This window comes from Malurus melanocephalus, unplaced genomic scaffold (assembly GCF_030028575.1).
Source record: "Malurus melanocephalus ecotype Western Australia unplaced genomic scaffold, MMel_1.1 scaffold_374, whole genome shotgun sequence".
NCBI lineage: Eukaryota > Metazoa > Chordata > Aves > Passeriformes > Maluridae > Malurus > Malurus melanocephalus.
In genome coordinates, this window is record NW_026623606.1 from 242,003 (window position 1) to 259,825 (window position 17,823).

At 51.1% G+C, this 17,823-nt stretch overlaps 1 protein-coding gene across 2 annotated transcripts in view; it reads left to right on the top strand.

Moving 5' to 3' along the window:
* The window catches only part of LOC130580951 (protein CEPU-1), a 143,460-nt gene that overhangs the window by 102,362 nt on the left and 23,275 nt on the right, over positions 1–17,823 (top strand). For both annotated transcript variants that reach the window (XM_057378776.1, XM_057378777.1), the window contains exon 3: positions 13,238–13,363. In XM_057378776.1, the coding sequence (XP_057234759.1) occupies positions 13,238–13,363 (126 nt within the window). The remainder of the gene's footprint in view (positions 1–13,237; positions 13,364–17,823) is intronic.

The following is a 17,823-nucleotide window of genomic DNA, read 5'->3' on the forward strand; positions in this document are numbered from 1 at the left end:
CTCCCTTGGTGCCTCAGCATTTGATCTCTCTCCACGGGTATTTGGATTCTGACCACCGCAGTAATTCCTTGTTTGTCCTTTAATAAAAGACCCGTGAGCTCCCCTTGACACCGGAGCTGGAATCGCTGGGACCTGGGGCGTCCTGCGTGCCAGCTCTTTGTGGCAATCTGGTTCCACATCCATCCTGCCAACCCCGCTCCTCCGGGGGTTACATGTTTGAAAACACGAGCAGCAGCTCATCTCCCATTCACTGTTTTTCTCCATCATTTGCTTTATTAAATATTGATTTTCTGTTGCATTATTAAACCTTAAGTCCCGAGCATAAATTCAGAGCTGATACTTTAATCTGGCTCTTCTTTTTGGCCTTTAGAACTGATTTTTCTGGCCAGTCTCTCCGGACACGAGTCCAGAAGCAAAAACCTGTTGCAGAGGCTTGAGGAGTCAGAGGATGAAGCAAAGGGCTCTTCCCAAGGGATTTTTGTCTGTTTGGTGTAGTCTTTGCCAGGAAGGTGGCATCCACGGGGATCCTGGCCTGCGATCCTGCACAGACCTCGAGTGGAAGGAGGTTGGGGATGAATCAGCCAAGATCTTTCAGGGAATTTTGTACATTATTGTCTGCAGGAAGGATATAGCCCTGTCTTTTTTTGGTAGCATGGAGAGATTGCAATCTGGAACGGGAATTTAGCCTGGAGCCACTGCGTGGGCAGGGTGACAGTGAGGCATCCAACCCTCCACGTGCCTTGCTCTGCTCCCTGGGGTTCGCTGCCTTGTTTTGCCAAATTTGCCCTGCTCAGGAGTGGGGCTCTGCCGAGGAGGGGAGACACAGATGGCAGTGCCTTGTCCTAAACGCCTTCCCAGCTCCTGGGCGGTGCTGCACAAATCTGTGCTTTTCTACCCTACAAATCCTCAGCGAAACCAGAAATGGCCTTGGCTAAAACTGCAGGCTAAGCCAGAGGGATGTGGATGATGGAAAGCCACCAACAAGCCAGGAGCAGTGCAAGTGGCCACCAGCACATCCCTGATAGCCACGGTGGGTCGCACTGACCCTCACCACGATCCCTGCTCTCCTCCCATTCCCTATCGGAGAGCTGCACGCWGCCAGCCACTGCCAAACCCCACACTGCCAACAGCCAGGTGTCTGAACATGCTTCCAGAGCCAAGAGAGCTCTGCAGCCAAAAGGGAGGAGGGGGAAAGCAGTGTGGCAGCACCGGCGGGTTCAGGAGGATTAAAAAAAAAATTAGGAAAATTAGAAAAGAGAAAAGGCAGAGGGAGGTTTGCAAACGGCTTTTGGATCCTGCATCTGAACGGGSCATGGAACCTGTGCCTGGCAGCTGCTGTGCTGAGCAGTGATTTAAAAGCAAGCTCCCAGCAGCAGGGAAAGAGGCAGAGGGGGAAGCAGATGTGAACACAATGCTGGAGATGAAGGAGAGGCCAAGGGAACAGCTGCCGAAAAGCTGCCCAGCCCTGCTGCCACCGAGGGCTTGAGAACCTCCAGCAAATATCCCCAGGCTTGAGGACAGGATGGGGAGAGGTCACTGGGAGAATGAAGTGGAGAACTGGATGGAAAATGTGGGTTTTTTTCTGCACTGTTTTCTCTTGGGTTTTGAAAGAGAGGTGGAAGTTGGGAAGAAGGAGCTGCATTGAAGCATTGGGAGAGTTGTGATTTTGTTTTCCTTTCTGTTTCGGTGCTGCAATGGTGAAGGAAGAGATTTAGAAAGACAAGGAGAAGTGGGAAGTGGAAAACAAAAAGACAAAGATCTTTGTAAAATGTGTGGAAATGTGGTCCTTCAAGAAAGACATTGAAATGTGACCTTGAAATATTTCTGGTTTGGGTTTTCCATGTCTGCTGTGAGACAGCAGCGAACTCCCCTGGGAAAGGAGGTGGATTTGTTCCTTAGCCCATGGCTGGATTGCTGGAAGGGATCAGCACAGCCCCACTGGGTTCAGGGGACAGGGTGGGGAGGTCTTYTTGCTCTGGGTGGATCCATACCCTCATACTGAAGAAATTTTWCCCTGCGAGGGTGGGGAGGCCCTGGCACAGGGTGCCCAGAGAAGCTGTGTCTGCCCCTGGATCCCTGGAGTGTCCAAGGCCAGGCTGGACAGGGCTTGGAGCAGCCTGGGATAGTGGAAGATGTCCCTACCCATGGCAGGGTGGGGGGATGATATGATCTTTAAGGTTTCTTTCACCCCAAACCACTCTGAGTCTCTGTGACTCTGTGATTTCCTTGGGTTACTGGTCCCARTAGCAGAGATGCCCAAATGGTTTCAACTCTCCTTCTTGGTAGGATTTTGTGTATTTACCAGGGTAGGATTTGGGATGAGGCAGGGGAGGTCACAGCCCCCGTGCTCTTTGCTGTGGGATGAACAGGTCTCTGTGCACCCTCCTCTCTGTGAATCTCCCACCACTGAGCCCCACAGCCAACAGATTCCCCAGTTCATGCCTGGGGCTCTCCTTGCCTGGCCCAGCTTTGACACAAGGCATCAACAGAGATGTCTCCTCCAAGGTTTGCCCTCCTTGTAATCCCTCCTCCTCGCAGCCAGCCCGAGAGCTTCAGCCTTTGATCCTCCTCCTCTTTTGCAAACACTTCTCTCCGTTTGTGAAATTAAATCTCTCTCACAGCGATTTCCTTCCCTATCTTTTCTTTTTGGCCGAGTCTGTCTGAAATATTCTCTTTTTTTTTGCTCCTTCAGCAGCAGGGCTATATAATTGATGGCCTCGCCAAGCTCTCTGCGCTGAACATTAAACCCTTCCTGCCTTGGCTCCGACCGGAGTTCATTACTTTCTGAAAAGCTCTGTTGTCTGTTGGTGCTCAGATGATTGTTGTTGTGGAAGGGAGGATGTTGTGGGCACAGAGAGAGGAGGAGGGGTTGGATTTGGCCAGGGCTGCTTTGTAATCAAATCCTGCTCCTTTTAGAAAWTTTTTGAGTGGAAAAGACCTGTTTYGGTGGAATTGAAATATRGTACCCTCCTGAAGCAGAAGCACAAAACTCAGGGTCTGAATTAGTGCGGCAAAATTTTGCCTGGCTCTCGGGGCAGTGGGAAAATGCTGCTTTGCAATAGATCCCTGCTCGGGGCAGGAAGGAGCAGGGGCTGCTCCCATCACCATAGGCTGATTTCCTGGTAGCCCAGGAAATTTTTAGCACCACATTTGTCATCACACCATCTTTCCCAATGAACCAGCTGTGGCCATTCCTTCCAAGCTCCTTCATCCCAGGAGCTGCCCTGGGAATGATGAGCCCCGTGCAGAGCTGGCAGGGTCCCTCCAGCACCACGGTGTCCTTATGCCAGAGCTGGGGGTCACTCTGTGTGTGTTTTACATTATGCAAATCCTTCCTGCACATTTCAGCCTTTCCTGGTGAGACAAAGTGGTGCTTTCTGTGTTTTGCCCTGCTCTGACAACACTCTTGGCCCCCCGTCTGCCTCCGTGGGCTTTCCACACTTAAAACACAGCAAGGCTGAGGTGATTACAAGGATTGGAGATGCAGTGACACTTCCCTGCCAACAAGTAATTGATTTATTAAAGACATTACAATACATTCATGGTTGAGCGTGAGGGTTTCCTTTGAACTCGCTCAGAAATCCGAGGGGATTGTGCCTGGTTGCGAGGACCGCGGGCWGAATAAATCTGGGCTCCCCCATAACCTCCCCCCCCTGAGCCACCACAATTTCATTTCCCTTTGACTGGCGCGAGTAAATATCGCAGCTCGACAACTCCAGTCCGGTGACTGGTGTGATCCAATTTAATAGCATTTAAAAATTCAAAGTGATTGTTAGCCAAATGGAAATGTAAGATTTCATACCCAGGCTGCCTTGGGGAGGAAAGGGAGAATTAAGGGAGGGTGCGGGGGATGTAGACAAATGGACTAGATAAAAAATAATGGAAAGTAACTTAATTAAGAGGCTCGAGTCAAGTTAAAAACAGTAATGATTTTGAATCGGAGAACCACAGGTATTAAAAATGAAAGGGAAAGAGGAGAGAAAGGAAAGGAAAAGTGTGGATAAAAAGCCTCCAAAATGATTAAATRGGAGGAAAAAGAGGAATGGGAAGAATGGGGTAAAAATAGTCCTTCCATGAAAAGCGGGAGCACATGGGGAATAGACGGAGCTSGTGATGAGGCTGGGCATTAGGAAGACAAATAGGGAAATTAAGGATGCTCTGGCGGGGATAATTCCCTGTGGCTTTTCTGGCATTCTCAGAGGCATGAGTGTGGCCAAGAAGAAGGCTCGGGGGCTTTGTTTAGGAGAAGCAGGAAATGAAGGAACAGTCCTAATGGGAAAGGAGAGCAGCCCCCGCATTCTCCAGGCGCATCCCAACCCTTCCCTTGTGGGAGCGTCGCTCCCTCCTCTTCCTTCACTTTTAGCTCAGTCAGATGTTTCTTGCTTGGGTTGAAATTGGCTTTTGGAGTTTTAATTGCCCCTCTGTGTGCAGGGATACACTGCTGTTTCTCGATGGCCTGATGACTGATTTTTAACTGTGGGGCTCTCATTCCGTGCAGCCCAATGGAAATACCTGCCCTGGCAGCCACCCTCGCTCCCCCTGTGCCTTTTTTTCCGTGGTTTTCCAAGCTCCACAGAGCCTGAAAAGCAGGTRCTGCAGAGCAGTGATCCGAACAGGCACTTCTGGGCCATTTGATCTTTGGGCCTCGTTCCTCCATCCGTGAAGTGGGAATAATAATGCTCCCTTATCTGCCAGAGTGTTCGGATGATAGGGATAAACCACATTTGAAGGTGTGGGAAGGATGGTGAGCATCATCCCACAGACTCTGGATCATTGGTGTTTTCCCTCCTGCTCGGTCCTGGCAGCTTTAGCCGAGCTTTAGATTGTCCCCTGGGTTTGGGGCAGTTGTGAGTTGGCCTAGAAACGTGCCTTGGGAGAGTGTGATGGACTGGAAATATTCTTTGGGAGGGGTGAGGAAGGCTGGAGGTCTCTTGGAGCCCAGGAAGGAGAGTCTGAAAAAGCAGGGATATGTAAAGAAATTATTTAGGGGAGTAAGGAGTGGACTGGGGCATCYTTGGGAAGGTAGACCTGCCCTTGTTGGAGTGATAGATGTGTCACAAGAGATGTGTTCCCCTTGGGATAGGAGGAGTGGCAGCACGTGGATCACCTCACCCGTGGCTCRTTTTGAGCTGCTGGACCTTGCTGACCTCCCACTTCATGAGCTTTGTTCTCCCACTTCACAAGCTCTGTTCTCCCACTCTGTTCTCCCRGAAAAAAACAGAGTCTGGTCTTAAGTAGCAGCCTCCAAACCATCTAATCAGACAATAACAGGGCTCTGCTCCCTGCCTGATCCATTAATTTTTAACTGGAGTCAAAGGTGAAGAYGGGAAGAAGCCCAAGSAGAAGTAAAAAACCTGTCTGGAGCATGAGGGGCACCTGGCAGAGCTGGACTCAGGCAGGATGGGAGGAAAGGGGCAATGATGGCAGTGGAGGGATGTAAATAGATAAATAAATCAAAAAGGGCATGGRTAGACACARAAGATCCAAATAAACYCCATCAAAGCTTGGGGCTTTTGCTYGGTTCCCCATTAACACCACRAACCTCGATGGGTTTTGAAGGAAACCTCCAGGTCCAGCGTGGCATTTTGGGAAGCACAGCTCGTGCTCCTGCGGGGGCTGGCTCTGCCTGGGCATGGGCTGGCTGCTCCCCAAATTAGCTGAGTGTCAGCATGGAAGTGTCATCACAAACCCTTCATTTGTGCTCCAGCCCGGGGAGAGGGAGCACGGGCGCGAGCGCCGCGGTAAGAACAAATATGCAAGAGCGTAGTGTGTTTTTAATGGAAGGGAGATTTATTTCTCTCTGTGTCTTTTTAAGCCTCTAGATAGATCATAAAAAAAACCCAGCCCAACCCACACACAACCTGTCTGCCTGAAATAGCCGAAATGTAATTTAAAGAGCATCATTTTAACTAATACTTCACTTCAGAGACACCTGCCCTATATTCATTGGAGATGCAGGCTGCATTAGAGCATCTGATTTATCTTTGRGAAGGATGTTTGAGCTCTTTTGTTCCTGTCAGGTCCCTTTTGAGGAGTAAAGTGGCACAGGGGCGGTTCAACGAGCTCAGCCATTGGTGTGATGCCAGCTCTGCATGGACAGAGAGCTGGATGGGCACAGGGAGAGCCTGCCCTGCTCTCCAGGAGCAGAATGGGGAGTAGGAGGGTGGGGCATGCACACTCTGGCTGGTTTGGGGGAGAGAGGCTGGGCTTTGTGCAGATTTCAYCAGGACAGCATGCACTGATGGATCAGATGAGCAATATCGTGGATTTCTGCTCTTTGTTGAAAYGGGAGACTCCAGGTTGGCTGGGTGGGGCAATTGCTGGCACATCCAGCTGAGACACGTGTCCTGAACGAGATCTGTGCATCTCATCTTAGGTGAGTCCTACCTGAATGTGTCATGGCTGGCAGAACTGTCCCCATGCAGAAATGTCCCCACCTCCACTTCCTGTGGCCAAAAGCTCTGGGTGTGCTGTAATTTCATATGTTGTTATCTTTTTAATGAGCCTACAAGGATGAGAAATTCTTGTCATTACTCTGATGGAGAGATGGGACCCAAGGAGACAGAGGGTTTTGCCAGGAGCACTCTGGCGGAGCCAGCATCCATCCATCCTTCTCTGCACTTATTGACCTGCAGCAAGGAGGCTTCTCTATCATTAAAAATACAGGAAATTCCACAAATCATGATTTTCTCCCACTGGAGGAGAGGATCCACTGTTAGCCCACGTCCCTCAGGCCCCATGCTGGTCATAACCAGCCCCAAGCTGGGTGACAGCTCTTGAAAACGAGGGAATGTGTGGGTGAGCTTGAGGAAAGACAGGGAGAGGAGAGCTGCYGTGAAATCCCCCGCTCGCCCTTTCTGCTCTGAAGTTCACTTGTAATATTTTCCCCGACTCGGGTTGCTAATGCGTTTTGTTCTCCAGAGTGTGCGTGGCCCGACTTCCCGCGCAGCCTTTAATTAGTTTCTGGATGATGACATCTCCGCCGAGAATCATCTCGTCGTGTCCCTCCGATCTCGGGGGGAGATAAAGGAATCTAATAAAGACATTCAGCATTTCGAGGTGATGGGTTTGACAAGCTTTGTATTAACCACGAGTGCTGTTCCAACTTTCTGGGGTGCTGTCGGTGTGTTCTGGTTTGTCCCCGCACAGGGATTGTCCCAGGGGTCTGATGGAGACTTCACTGGTACCCAGAGGAACAAGGGGAATTTGGGGACCCTGAGTCCCCTGAGCAGGGTGTGACAGAGCCACTGTCACTTTGATGGTGACYGTGGAGGCAGTTGTGAGAGAGGCTGTCGTGCCTTGAGGAGAGGTGTCAATAATGCTGGAAAAATGATGCAGGTGTCTTAAGGATTCGAGATCCTTCAATTTTCTGCCTTTCATGAGGCGTTGCTTGGCTTGCAGGGGGAATCCCAGGTGGCTYGGGGTGCAAAAACTGGAAACTAGATCCGTGCAGCGTGTGTGGAGTTGAAAATGAGATGTGTCTAGACAGGGAGCTGAACTGCCAAACACTCCTTGTTTGGCTGCATTTCTTCAAGGATAATAATGAAAAAAACTTTGCTTTTATATCTTTCTTCTTGTTTTCTTTTCATTCAGCATYGTTAGACTCATTCTGAAGGAGGCAGTGAAGTCCAGAGCAGTGCCATGACTTCCTTCAGGCATTGTAATGTGAATGCAGAACTCTCCCAAACCTGGGGGAGGGATTCTGCCTCCTCTWAAAGCTGCTTATTAGTTCTCATGCAAAGGAGCTCTTGTTCGATTCCCCACCGGTGTGGGGCTTGGTGTCAGGTGTTTTCTTCYTYTTTCTGCTARGAAAATGATGCAGRTCCCTTCAGAGTCTYGAAAGCAGRGGAGTGAATCCCRTGAGGCARCACCCTGCCTSCTTAGGGAGCTGCTCTTGATCCAGGCTGGTGACCTGGACCAGGACAGAAATCAGGGAAAAACCCTTGTGCTCGAGACCTGACTCTCCTATTGTGCCACGCTTACTCTGGTGTATCCCTTGTTGACTGCAGCAGTATTGCTGATTTATGCTGTCGTAAGTGGAATCAGATTGGGCTCCCTTTTGGCACTTAGCTATAAAGTTTGTCTGCAGAAACCCTGCTGTTTATGCGGTGAATTATACCCGCGTTCACAAATACTTTGCTAATGAATGATTGGGAACGTCTTGTTTCCCCCTCCTCCTCTGAGTTATTATGATGCTGTGCTGTATAACCTGCTGCAGAGACGGGTGTAAAAAAATCTCGTGTCCTCCAAGCTTCCCTGCAACAGGAGCTGTTACCTGTTTGGGAAATCATTTAGACACATCTCGGCGCCGTATGACACATCTCATTACGCCTCGCTTTAGAACCAGCAATTGTCATTAGTTATTTATTAATTGCTTATTAAGGTCGTTATGTATGTCCTCTTTGTTTCCAGCCTTCTTTCTTCATGCCTTYGGCTGCTGCCAGGTTTGTGGAGAGGGGGGTCAATCCCTCGGCAAAGCTGTGCTGAACCTGGGGAGGGGGTGGTGGTGCCAACCCAGGGTCCAGGCAGCCCTGGGGGGAAGGATCAGCACCCRCAAGGGGTTTGTGTACAAATCTCTGTGACTGAGCGTGCTCTGAGGCTGTGTTTGTCCTTCCTCACACCTTTGGACATGCTCAAAATGATTCCTAAGCGGGGCTGAAATGATGGAAGGATGATTTGAAGGAAGGATGATATGAAGGAAGGATGATATGACAGAAGGACGAAGCCCTCTCTGCTTTTCTCTTAACTATAATTGTGTTAGAGCAGCACAAACTGGTTTAAAAGCCCATTATAATACACCTGTGATTGAAGGCACAGGGCTCTCAATTTGCTCCCTAAAGGCAGAAAGCTTTGGAACAAAAGGAGGGAGAAGGCACAATGGACATGCCTGGCMCTGTGGCAGCCAGCACTGCACCTTCTCCTGGCCTGACAGCTGCAAAAGCTGTGGTTAGAACTGGGGGAGTCGTGGAGCCTGGTGTTGGGGTCCCTGGCTTTGACAAACCCTCCATTGCCATAAGATGGGCTGGGTTTTCCTCACAGCACTGCTGTCAGCAGGGATAGGATTCCCAGAACTCCCCCTTGCYGAATCCCAGAGCAGCAAACTCGGTAAAAGCCGGGGAAGTCTGTGTGTGACAGCAGTAAGAGGCTGCTATTAAAGCAGGAGCAGCGTCAGGCTGATGCTCAGGAAGCTGCCAGTGCACATCACAGATCGCCTGCAGAACGCAAGGCTGACTCTYCCTCTTTTCCTTTCTTGCAGACACTTTTAAAGTTGTTCTTTGTTGTTGCCTTTGATCTGAAGCAGATGTTGCTCGTGCTGGAAGATGGAGGTTTGCATGTTTTATGAAGGGRAAGCAGGGCTGGGCTTAGAGAACCTGCTCACTGCCAGGCTGTGCCAGGGGCTGAGACCCCTTGGCTGGGACAGGACCTGCCCTGCCTCARTCCCAAACCAGAAAGGGTTTGCTGGTCTGGGAAGCACAGGTGTAYTTCTGCATTACCTGGTTAGCTCCCAAAAGTGGGTAGAAAGGGGGTGGTTGAGACAAAAAAAAAACGTAATTTCTCCTTGTAGAAGGAATAGCCAAATTGGTGAGCCTCATTTGAAGTCCCCTTGCCAGTCTGAGGTGGAGAGGTTGTTCCAGATGCACGCTGCCCTCAGCCTGATGTGTGGCTGAAATTTGGGGTGCCGGGGTGTCAGGAGAGAGGTGGGGACACARGGGCAGGCAGAGGAAAGCCCAGGCAAGCAGCACATGCCAGGAAGGTGSGTGGGGAGGTGAGGATGATRGAGATGGAGATGGCAAGGCCTGAGCAAGCAGGCAGAGCTGGGAATGTTTATGAAATTTGGGATGAGCTATAAAAGGCAGCTGGAGGAACAACCAGGGAAGGCATCAGTGCCACAGGTGCCATGGGAGAGGTGGCAGAGGAGGTGACAGAAATGCCAGGGGAGCCCCACCACATTCCCAGGAGGTGAAAACCTGTGCTCAACACTGCCATGTGATGCAGGCACGGGATCCGTGTGCTGTGCACCTGTGCTGGCTCGGGAGCGGGTGTTTGGAGGTGAAAGCATGGCGGGGATATCGTCTGTGCCAGTGGCAGGAGGGCGTCTGTGCGCCAGGGAATGGATCTGTGTCGGCAAGCACATATGCTTGGATCCGGAAAGACATCTATCACCTGACTGAGCACCCTCCAACGGGGAGGGGAGCTCGCCAGATGGTTTGGTTAAATATTTAAGCAAGCAGCTTTCCRTCCCGGGGACTCCTTGTGCGCGAGCGGGGCAAGCTGGGGGCACCTGCGGGGGGCTGAGAGCACCCAGAGACCTTCCCCAGCACCGTGGCGAGGATGGARGGGGGAAAAAAGAAGGATTTGGATYGATAAGGCACCAGCCCGCCTCTGGGGAAATGTGTGCTGTGTCACYGGAGCAGCTTGGCCAGCGCTGCCATGTTTAATCACTCGCGAGCAAGAGAGATGCTGAACACAAAAGGACTGCCCGCAAGGAGAGGGTTCCCGCCTGGGAAGCCTGCATTTACTTAGCTTTATTTATTTATTCRTTCCCAAAGGGGCGCAGCTCCATCTGCTTTCGGCAGAGGAAATGTCTCCTCTGCCCCAATGCTGCTGAAATGCCAAGTGCTGGTGAAAGTGCTTTAATGAAGAGGGAATGGGAGCACCAGTGGCTGTTAAATAATGTTAAATATATACCTGGATCATTTATTTATCAAGATTTCCCTCCGCTGTCTAGTGAAAGACTTACAACACACCTGTCGGGTCTCCAGAAAGGCATTTGGAATCGTTTGTGTGGTTAAATATTCAAATATTTAATTAGCATACAATAACCACCGTGTTAAATCCTACCACTGCATAGACAATTCCAGAGTTAGTTAACAGCTTCGGTGACGTTGCTCTGGTTTGTTTCCCAGATGTTCCTGCCTCCTCTCATTCCAGATGGGACACAGTAAATTGCATCTCCCTCAAAGTGTCCCGAGCTTGCCAGAGAATGGTGAACTTTTTGGCATGAGCAGCTCAAGCTGCTTTTTATAGAATTAAAGGTTTGTGTTGGAAGGGACCTTAAAGATCCTCTCATCCCACTCCCTACCATGAGCAGGGACTTCTTCCACTAAACCAGGTTGTTCCAAGCCCTGGCCAACCCTGGCCTTGAACCCTTGCAGGGATGGGGCATCCACATCTTCTCTGGAGAACCTGTGCCMGGGCCTCACTGCCCTCATACTAAAATGCTTCTTATATCTGTTCTAAATCAATCTTCCTCAGGTTAAAGCCATTCCCCTTTGTCYTCCCAATCAAACCCAAGTTTAAGTTGTTTTAATTATGTTTTATAACCTGGCCAGTTGAGTTTTGTCTCTTGCCTGGGTGGGTGCAAATGTGTCTGCGCAGTCCCAGAGTGGTTGTGTGAAGTCTGACTTGTTTTTTTTTAAAAGCCTCTGCAAAACAAGCRGAATTGGGTCGATGTGGATTCAGCAGTTAAAAACATCAGAAAGGTTCCTCTGTGATGCAGCAAACAGCACATTAAACATGATGGATTCTGCTTTAGTTTTTTTGGGACTTAGAGCTGGAAGCTCTTGCTGCTTCCCAGCAAAGGTGGGCGATCCTGTGCCTCTGCTCATCCCTTCCCCCCTCTCCAAAATGACAATGGTGATACCCCCTTGGCCCATATTTGTTGTCCAGACCATAAGCTCTGTGTTTTTAGAGCACACTTGGATTTCCTGGCTGGCARTCCCAGCCTCACCAGGAACACAGCRRGGCAGTCATAACSGTGTTGTAATTAATTGCATCTCCTCAGTGGACCTGGCCATGGGCAGAGCATTCCCAGCTCTGGGTGGTCCCATGAGCCATGGGCTGTCCTCTTAGTGACACTGAAGTATATAAATATTTCTTTAGGTGTTGTCTTTGTGCCCTCCACTGTCCTGTCCCAGAGCCCCCTCTGTTGGGAGCAGCTGGTCCAGAGTTGTTCTCCAGTGCATGATTAGCAGATTAGCCATCGTGCCCAGAGCAGCAAAAAAATGAACTCCCAGAAGCCCTTCAAAACAGAGAATAATTCATTACCCAYCTTGATTTCCACTTAAAATGTACTTTAACTACACTTCCAACTACAAACCCTAAATCACCATCATGTTCACAAAAAATCCATCATTTTTTATTTTATTGCACGGCACTGGCATGACATAATCCCTTCCAGAGCGTCTTGGAGTGCTTTACGGATCAATAAATTACTTACCTGCACAGCAGCGGCATTGCGTGCAAGGCCATTGCAGTCATTCCGGCTTGGCGCAGCCCAGGAAGGTGTGGGAGGTGGGGAGAGGCGGGGAAAGGATGCTCAGGAATGGGGTCCAGGACAGGAATTGGGGTGTTGGGTGCAGCCCTAAGTGGGGTGATGGATGGGGCTCTCCCGGGAAGGGCAGGAGGTGCAGGTGGTTTRTGGCTCTCCCGYARAKTGATGCAGCAGGGTKCCAATCCCTGCTGGAAACAAACCCRGGAAGGTGAGGGTSTTTATTTGGATCTSCAGGTGCWGGRTGATAAYRGMAGCYCATGGTTTTCCCTTGTACATCCCCACCGTGGATCTCCCAGGAGYCCCAGCCCTCCCCAGCAGCCACATCGTGTCCTCTGCTCCCTGCTTGCTCCTCATCCYTCCCAGCCCCCTCCTCATCACCCCCATCGTGTACCGTGTCCCCTCTTGGGCTCTGACTGGATCCTGAGCGCTCAGGGTGGCAGTGCCAATGCTGTGGGATTGCTCTCACCCCATGGAATTTCCCCTCCTTTGCACAGATATCCTGAGCACACTCAGTGTCTTCATGCCCAGCTCCTCTCGRTGCTCCTGTGGTTAGGAGGGCCTGGCAGAGAGCCTGCCCAGCTGCAGGAAAAGCTGCAGGAGTTTGAAGGGGGTGAATGGTGTTTTCTGGGGAAGATGAAGCTCTGCTGGGAAGGGTTTGTCATGGCTAAGAGGACACAGGGAATGCTGGAAGTGGGGTGGGAAGGTGTGCTGTCTCTCACACCACAGAGGAGCTTCTTGAGCATCCCTAAAATGACTGAATCCCCTCTGGCTACAGTTTCTTCCCACTTCTCTGCCCACTCTTTTCCTTGTTCATTCCTGTCAAGTCAGATAAGACTGATGGGTTACTGCAGAGCTTGTCAAGGTGGAGGGAGGATGGAAATTCAGCCTCCTTCACCCACAGTTTAAGATTTGAGTTGGAGCAGAACMAGTTTCATTTTCCTTCTCCTCTCCGTGTCATTGCAGTGTCTCCAAAAATCACCGAGATCTCTTCTGACATCTCCATCAACGAGGGCGGCAATGTCAGCCTCACCTGCATAGCCACGGGCAGGCCAGACCCAACAATCACCTGGAGACACATCTCACCCAAAGGTAAGAACTACATGTTACCAGAAATATTTTGGGAAGGGCACAGCACCTTTGTGAGCCTCTGGGGAGGCGTCAGCGGCTCGTTCATTGCCAAGAGAAGGTGAAATGCACCAAAAAAATGTGATTTAACTCAGGAGTTGATGACTTTGGTGGAGGAACATCCACCTTGGTGGTCTGGAAGAGTTGTTGATGGTTTTGGTCGTGTGGAGGACTGGCTGTAGGTTCCAGGTTGGGATTGTCATGCTTTGAGATTCATTAAAATCAGGGAATATCCTCAGTCGGAAGGGACACACCAGGATCACGGAGCTCCTGCGTGGGGCACTCACGTTACACATTGAATCTGTTTGTCTGGTCGTGTTTTGAAAAGTTTTCAGGCAATTCTTACAGGTTGCTTCAAAGGAGGATTGTAAATAGTGCAAATGAGCAGGAAAACACAGGAAGCATTAATTGGTGGCCTTGTTAATTGGTAAGCAAACCCTCAGCAGAACTGTGTGGGTGTGACTGCTGGGAAGCAAAATCCCAGGCGTTCAGGAGCGTGTAATTTCAAAAACCCTTTCCCAGCTGCTTTTTTGGCGTTTCCTTTGCGTTGTGCTGCCCTGTTATTCCCAGGTGGCTGCGGGGTTCTCGGGGGTGAGCCGGGCTGAGATCCGGAGTCTCTGGGTGAGATGAGCCACGCGGCCAAGCGGCAACGCCTGGCTCTGATCCTCCGATCCCATCTGAGCGCTTCAGTTCCACCTCAGAGCAGCGTTTCCCCTGAGGTTTTACCAGCGTGGGCTGTTGCTCCACACAGCTGCCCGGAGCTGTCCTCGGGGACTCCCGGCCGGGCTGTCCGGCAGCCGGAGGATCCGGTGCAGGGGCGGCAGTGATGGATGGCGCCGTGTTCCTCTCTCCCTGCCCGGCTCTGACGGGGGCTGCGGCGTCTCGCTGCAGCTCCATTGATTTTTTTTTTTTTTGCTGTTTGTCTGTGCTGAAGCAAACGGCTGGGCCAGATCCATCACTCTGCAAAGCCCAGGCACAGCGAGCTGAGTCGGCGACATCTCAGCTCCTTCTCTTGCAGGGCCCTCTCAAAACCATTCCCCTGGAGCACGTGTTGGCTAATCCATCCTAGGTGGTCTCAATTCCCAGCTGGTGGCTTTGGTCAGGGTCTGTGCATGGATCTGTGTGCTCCTCCCCATCCCTGAGCGTCTCTCGAAGGAATCAAAGTTGCTGTCACTGTGTGTCACCCTCAGGCAGCGTTTATGGTCGAGGCAGTCCATGTGTTCCCACCTTGAAGCCTTTTCTTCCTACTCTTCCCCTTGTCTACCCTGACAGCATGTTTTTGTTTTGCTCAGCCTCCTCAGCACCTGCTTTTCACAGGCATCTTGTTTTCCCACAGCCCCTCTTTCCTTCCCACCTCCCCTCCTGCTCCCCAGAGCCCTCGTCTCCCACTCCCATGCCCCTCGCTGCCTTCTCCCACACGCCATCCATCCTCTCCTAACCAGGCTCCCAGCTCCTGATGCCTCTGTCTTTCACAAGGGCTATTTTCTGTGTTTGCTGCCATCCAGCAGGTTTTTTTCCCCAGGGAATCTTTACCTGCGCTTGAACCAGATGTTTCCATTTTACTTAGGACTTAGCTGCTATGGAAACTGAGGATGCACCAGGAGAGGAAGAGTGAGCTAATCAGAAATTACCTGTGGCGCTGTGTAATTTGCAGCAGCAGCTCTTTTCCTGATTTTGGCCATGATTAGGCATTCTGCTTTCAAAACTCAAAGGGAACAAATGATCACAGAGATTTACCAGAGCCTGGTCTCCTGCTGGTGCACGRTGCTGAGCCCAGAGGTGGCCCAGGACAACTTCCATGGTTGCCCATCTCTTGGGCAGCTCCTCTGTTTCTAGATCTGCCAAGCCACCAAGGGGRACCTCTACTTCTCCATTTTGCATTCACCACACACAGCAAAGATGAAGATTGGAAGCGTGAGGACTGAAATGAGCTCCAGAGAAAATGCATAGAGGTGCTGTAGGGGATACCAGGATGGTATCCCTGTTCCTAATAGGATAWTTTCTGATTTACAGAGCCTGGGGGCAAACAAAACACACAGCGTTCTGCTGGCTCTTCTTGGTTGCTGCTCTGCTGCTCATCCCATGGGAAGTCTTGAGCGAGCTGCCTCCTGTTCCTTCTCACCATCTTCCTCCATCTCCCTTGAAGTGATGGAGGAAAGGGATGAGGGAGAATTGGCTGAGGGCATCATTTAAAGGGTTTACAGAGCAGGTGGGAAGTGGCTCAGTGGTGCTGCTTGGGACAGGCTGGGGCAGTGCTGTGTGTGCCAGGCACGGCCATCCCAGGAGCTGAAGGACCACTGCCCACTCTGTGCAAAGGCACTTCTTCACAGGTTTTATGATTTCCTTCCACCTGCAGCCCAATGGGCACCTCTTGGTGGAAAATAGAGCAAATAGGAGTGTTTGCTCCCCAGGGAGCGCATGGGCAAGCCCTTCAGAGGATTTACACCAAGAACAGCCCAGCTCCCCGGTGACTGATCTCACTTGAGACCCTTTTCCAGCMACTCCAGGCTCCTCTGGCTGCTCAGCTCTTCTGTCTCTGCTCYGATGAATTTGCATTCAGTGGCTTGTGCCGGTAAACTCTGCTGAATTTTCCTGTCTGCAGTCGTTGCCATGCTCTGGGAGCCGTTAATCCCATTTTGGAGGCTCTGTTTGGTTTGGGGGCTGGAGGAGTTGCTGCAGCTGGGATGAGSAGAACATTTTCATGGTATTACTCAAGAGCTGAGTGAACCTGAACGAGAGGGTTTTCTGCTTCTGATTTTGTAAATCACAGGAGTCTTGGCCACATTGGTGCCTCCATCAGTTCTCAGAACCTCTGTCCTACCTGCCCATCCTCATCCTCCTGAATGAGCCAAAGCAGGCTGCTGGCTCTGGAGAAGTGTTYTGTGAACCTGTGCCCAGTCCAGCTAAGGTGTGATACAGCCTGTCTTCTCTCCCTTTGCCTCGCTCCTTTCTGTCCTGTTTTATTTCTCCTCCCAGGAATGCTGTGTTAACCCACAGCAGCTCCTGTTAGAGCAGCTGAACAGATTGAAGTGCAAAAAGGAGTGAAGCTCGTGGAGTCACAGCTTCTTCTGCCTCAGCAGAGGAGGCTTAACAGCTTTGAGGYTCTGTCCTGGGCTTGGATGTTCCAGCTGGCATCACAAGTGCCAGCAGAGCTGCCAGGCACTGGGGCTTCAAAACCCAGCTCACTGAAACCACAGCCAGGTGCCAAACTCTGGCATGGCATGGGGCAGCTCCATCCCCTCTTGGCAGCTCTGTGGGGCCCAAACCCTTGGGATGGCACTAAAGAGAGGCMTCTTCATCAGGGTGAAGGGAGGGAGCAGGCAGAGAGGGAGAAAACCATGCAGGTAACAGTGGCCTGGATGTAAGACCCAGCATGAAAGCAGCAGCATCAGCGCAGGGGAGGTGGAAGCTGCATGGACTTGGACTCAGGGGTCTGAAAGGCAGCTCTGTGTGTGCCCATAAACATTCATTTTGCACCCTTAGGTGCTGAGCATGCCCGTGTTTCCAAGGCTTTGGTTGKATTACAGTCCCCAGCCTCGCGGTGCCGACACTGTAAACTGCGGCAGGGTCTTCCAGTTAATAGCCTGGTTTTGGTCACTCAGGTGTTTCCATAGTTACTGGGCTTTTTATTTATTTTTGGGGGGTAACTCTGATGTTGTCATGGCGATTGTCATATTGTCAGGCCGGTTTTCATCTCTCAGTGGATGAAGGTTGGGATATTTTGGCTGGGAAAAATCACAGGACCCCAGGGCCACCGGGCACAGGGTGACGCCAAGGTGGTGGCACAGAGAGTGGCACCACATTGAGCTGTCCAGGGGATATTTATCCCTGCTGCACAAGGCTTGTCATGCCTCCCATTAAGCTCAGGGAATGAGCCAAGGAATTGAAGTGAGGGATCTTTGAGGAGGGATGAAGGCTCGGCAGCCTCTGTCCCAGGAGGAGCAGGCACAGCTTAGCAGCAATGATGAGGAGGGCTCTGTGGGCAGGCAAGTGGGGTTATTGTGCTGTGACAGGGCCAGGGGCACATCAAAAGGGTGTGAAACTGGGTGTGTGCCTGAGGATCCCTCCACTGGCTCCTCCAGCATCTCTGTGCCACACACAGGCATCCCGAGCCAGAGGCTGCATCCAAATCGTCATCCTTAATGACCCTTGATGGACTTTCCTGCCATGGTTTTGTCTAATTGCTTTTTGATTATTGCTCTAGTATGATGGATTCTGGTGTGAGGCTTAAGACAGCGGCTGCCAGGGTAGGAAAACATTATGGTTTGGCTGATGGTGTATTTACTTGTGAGAGAGCTGATCGAGAGGTCTCTGCAGCAGGAATCCCTCATTAATCTCAGGATTAAGCTGGGTGCTGAAAGCCGGGTCCTGTGTGGAGCCGGAGTGCTGAGGTGAGGCTGAGCTGTGATTTGTGGGGCAGGTGA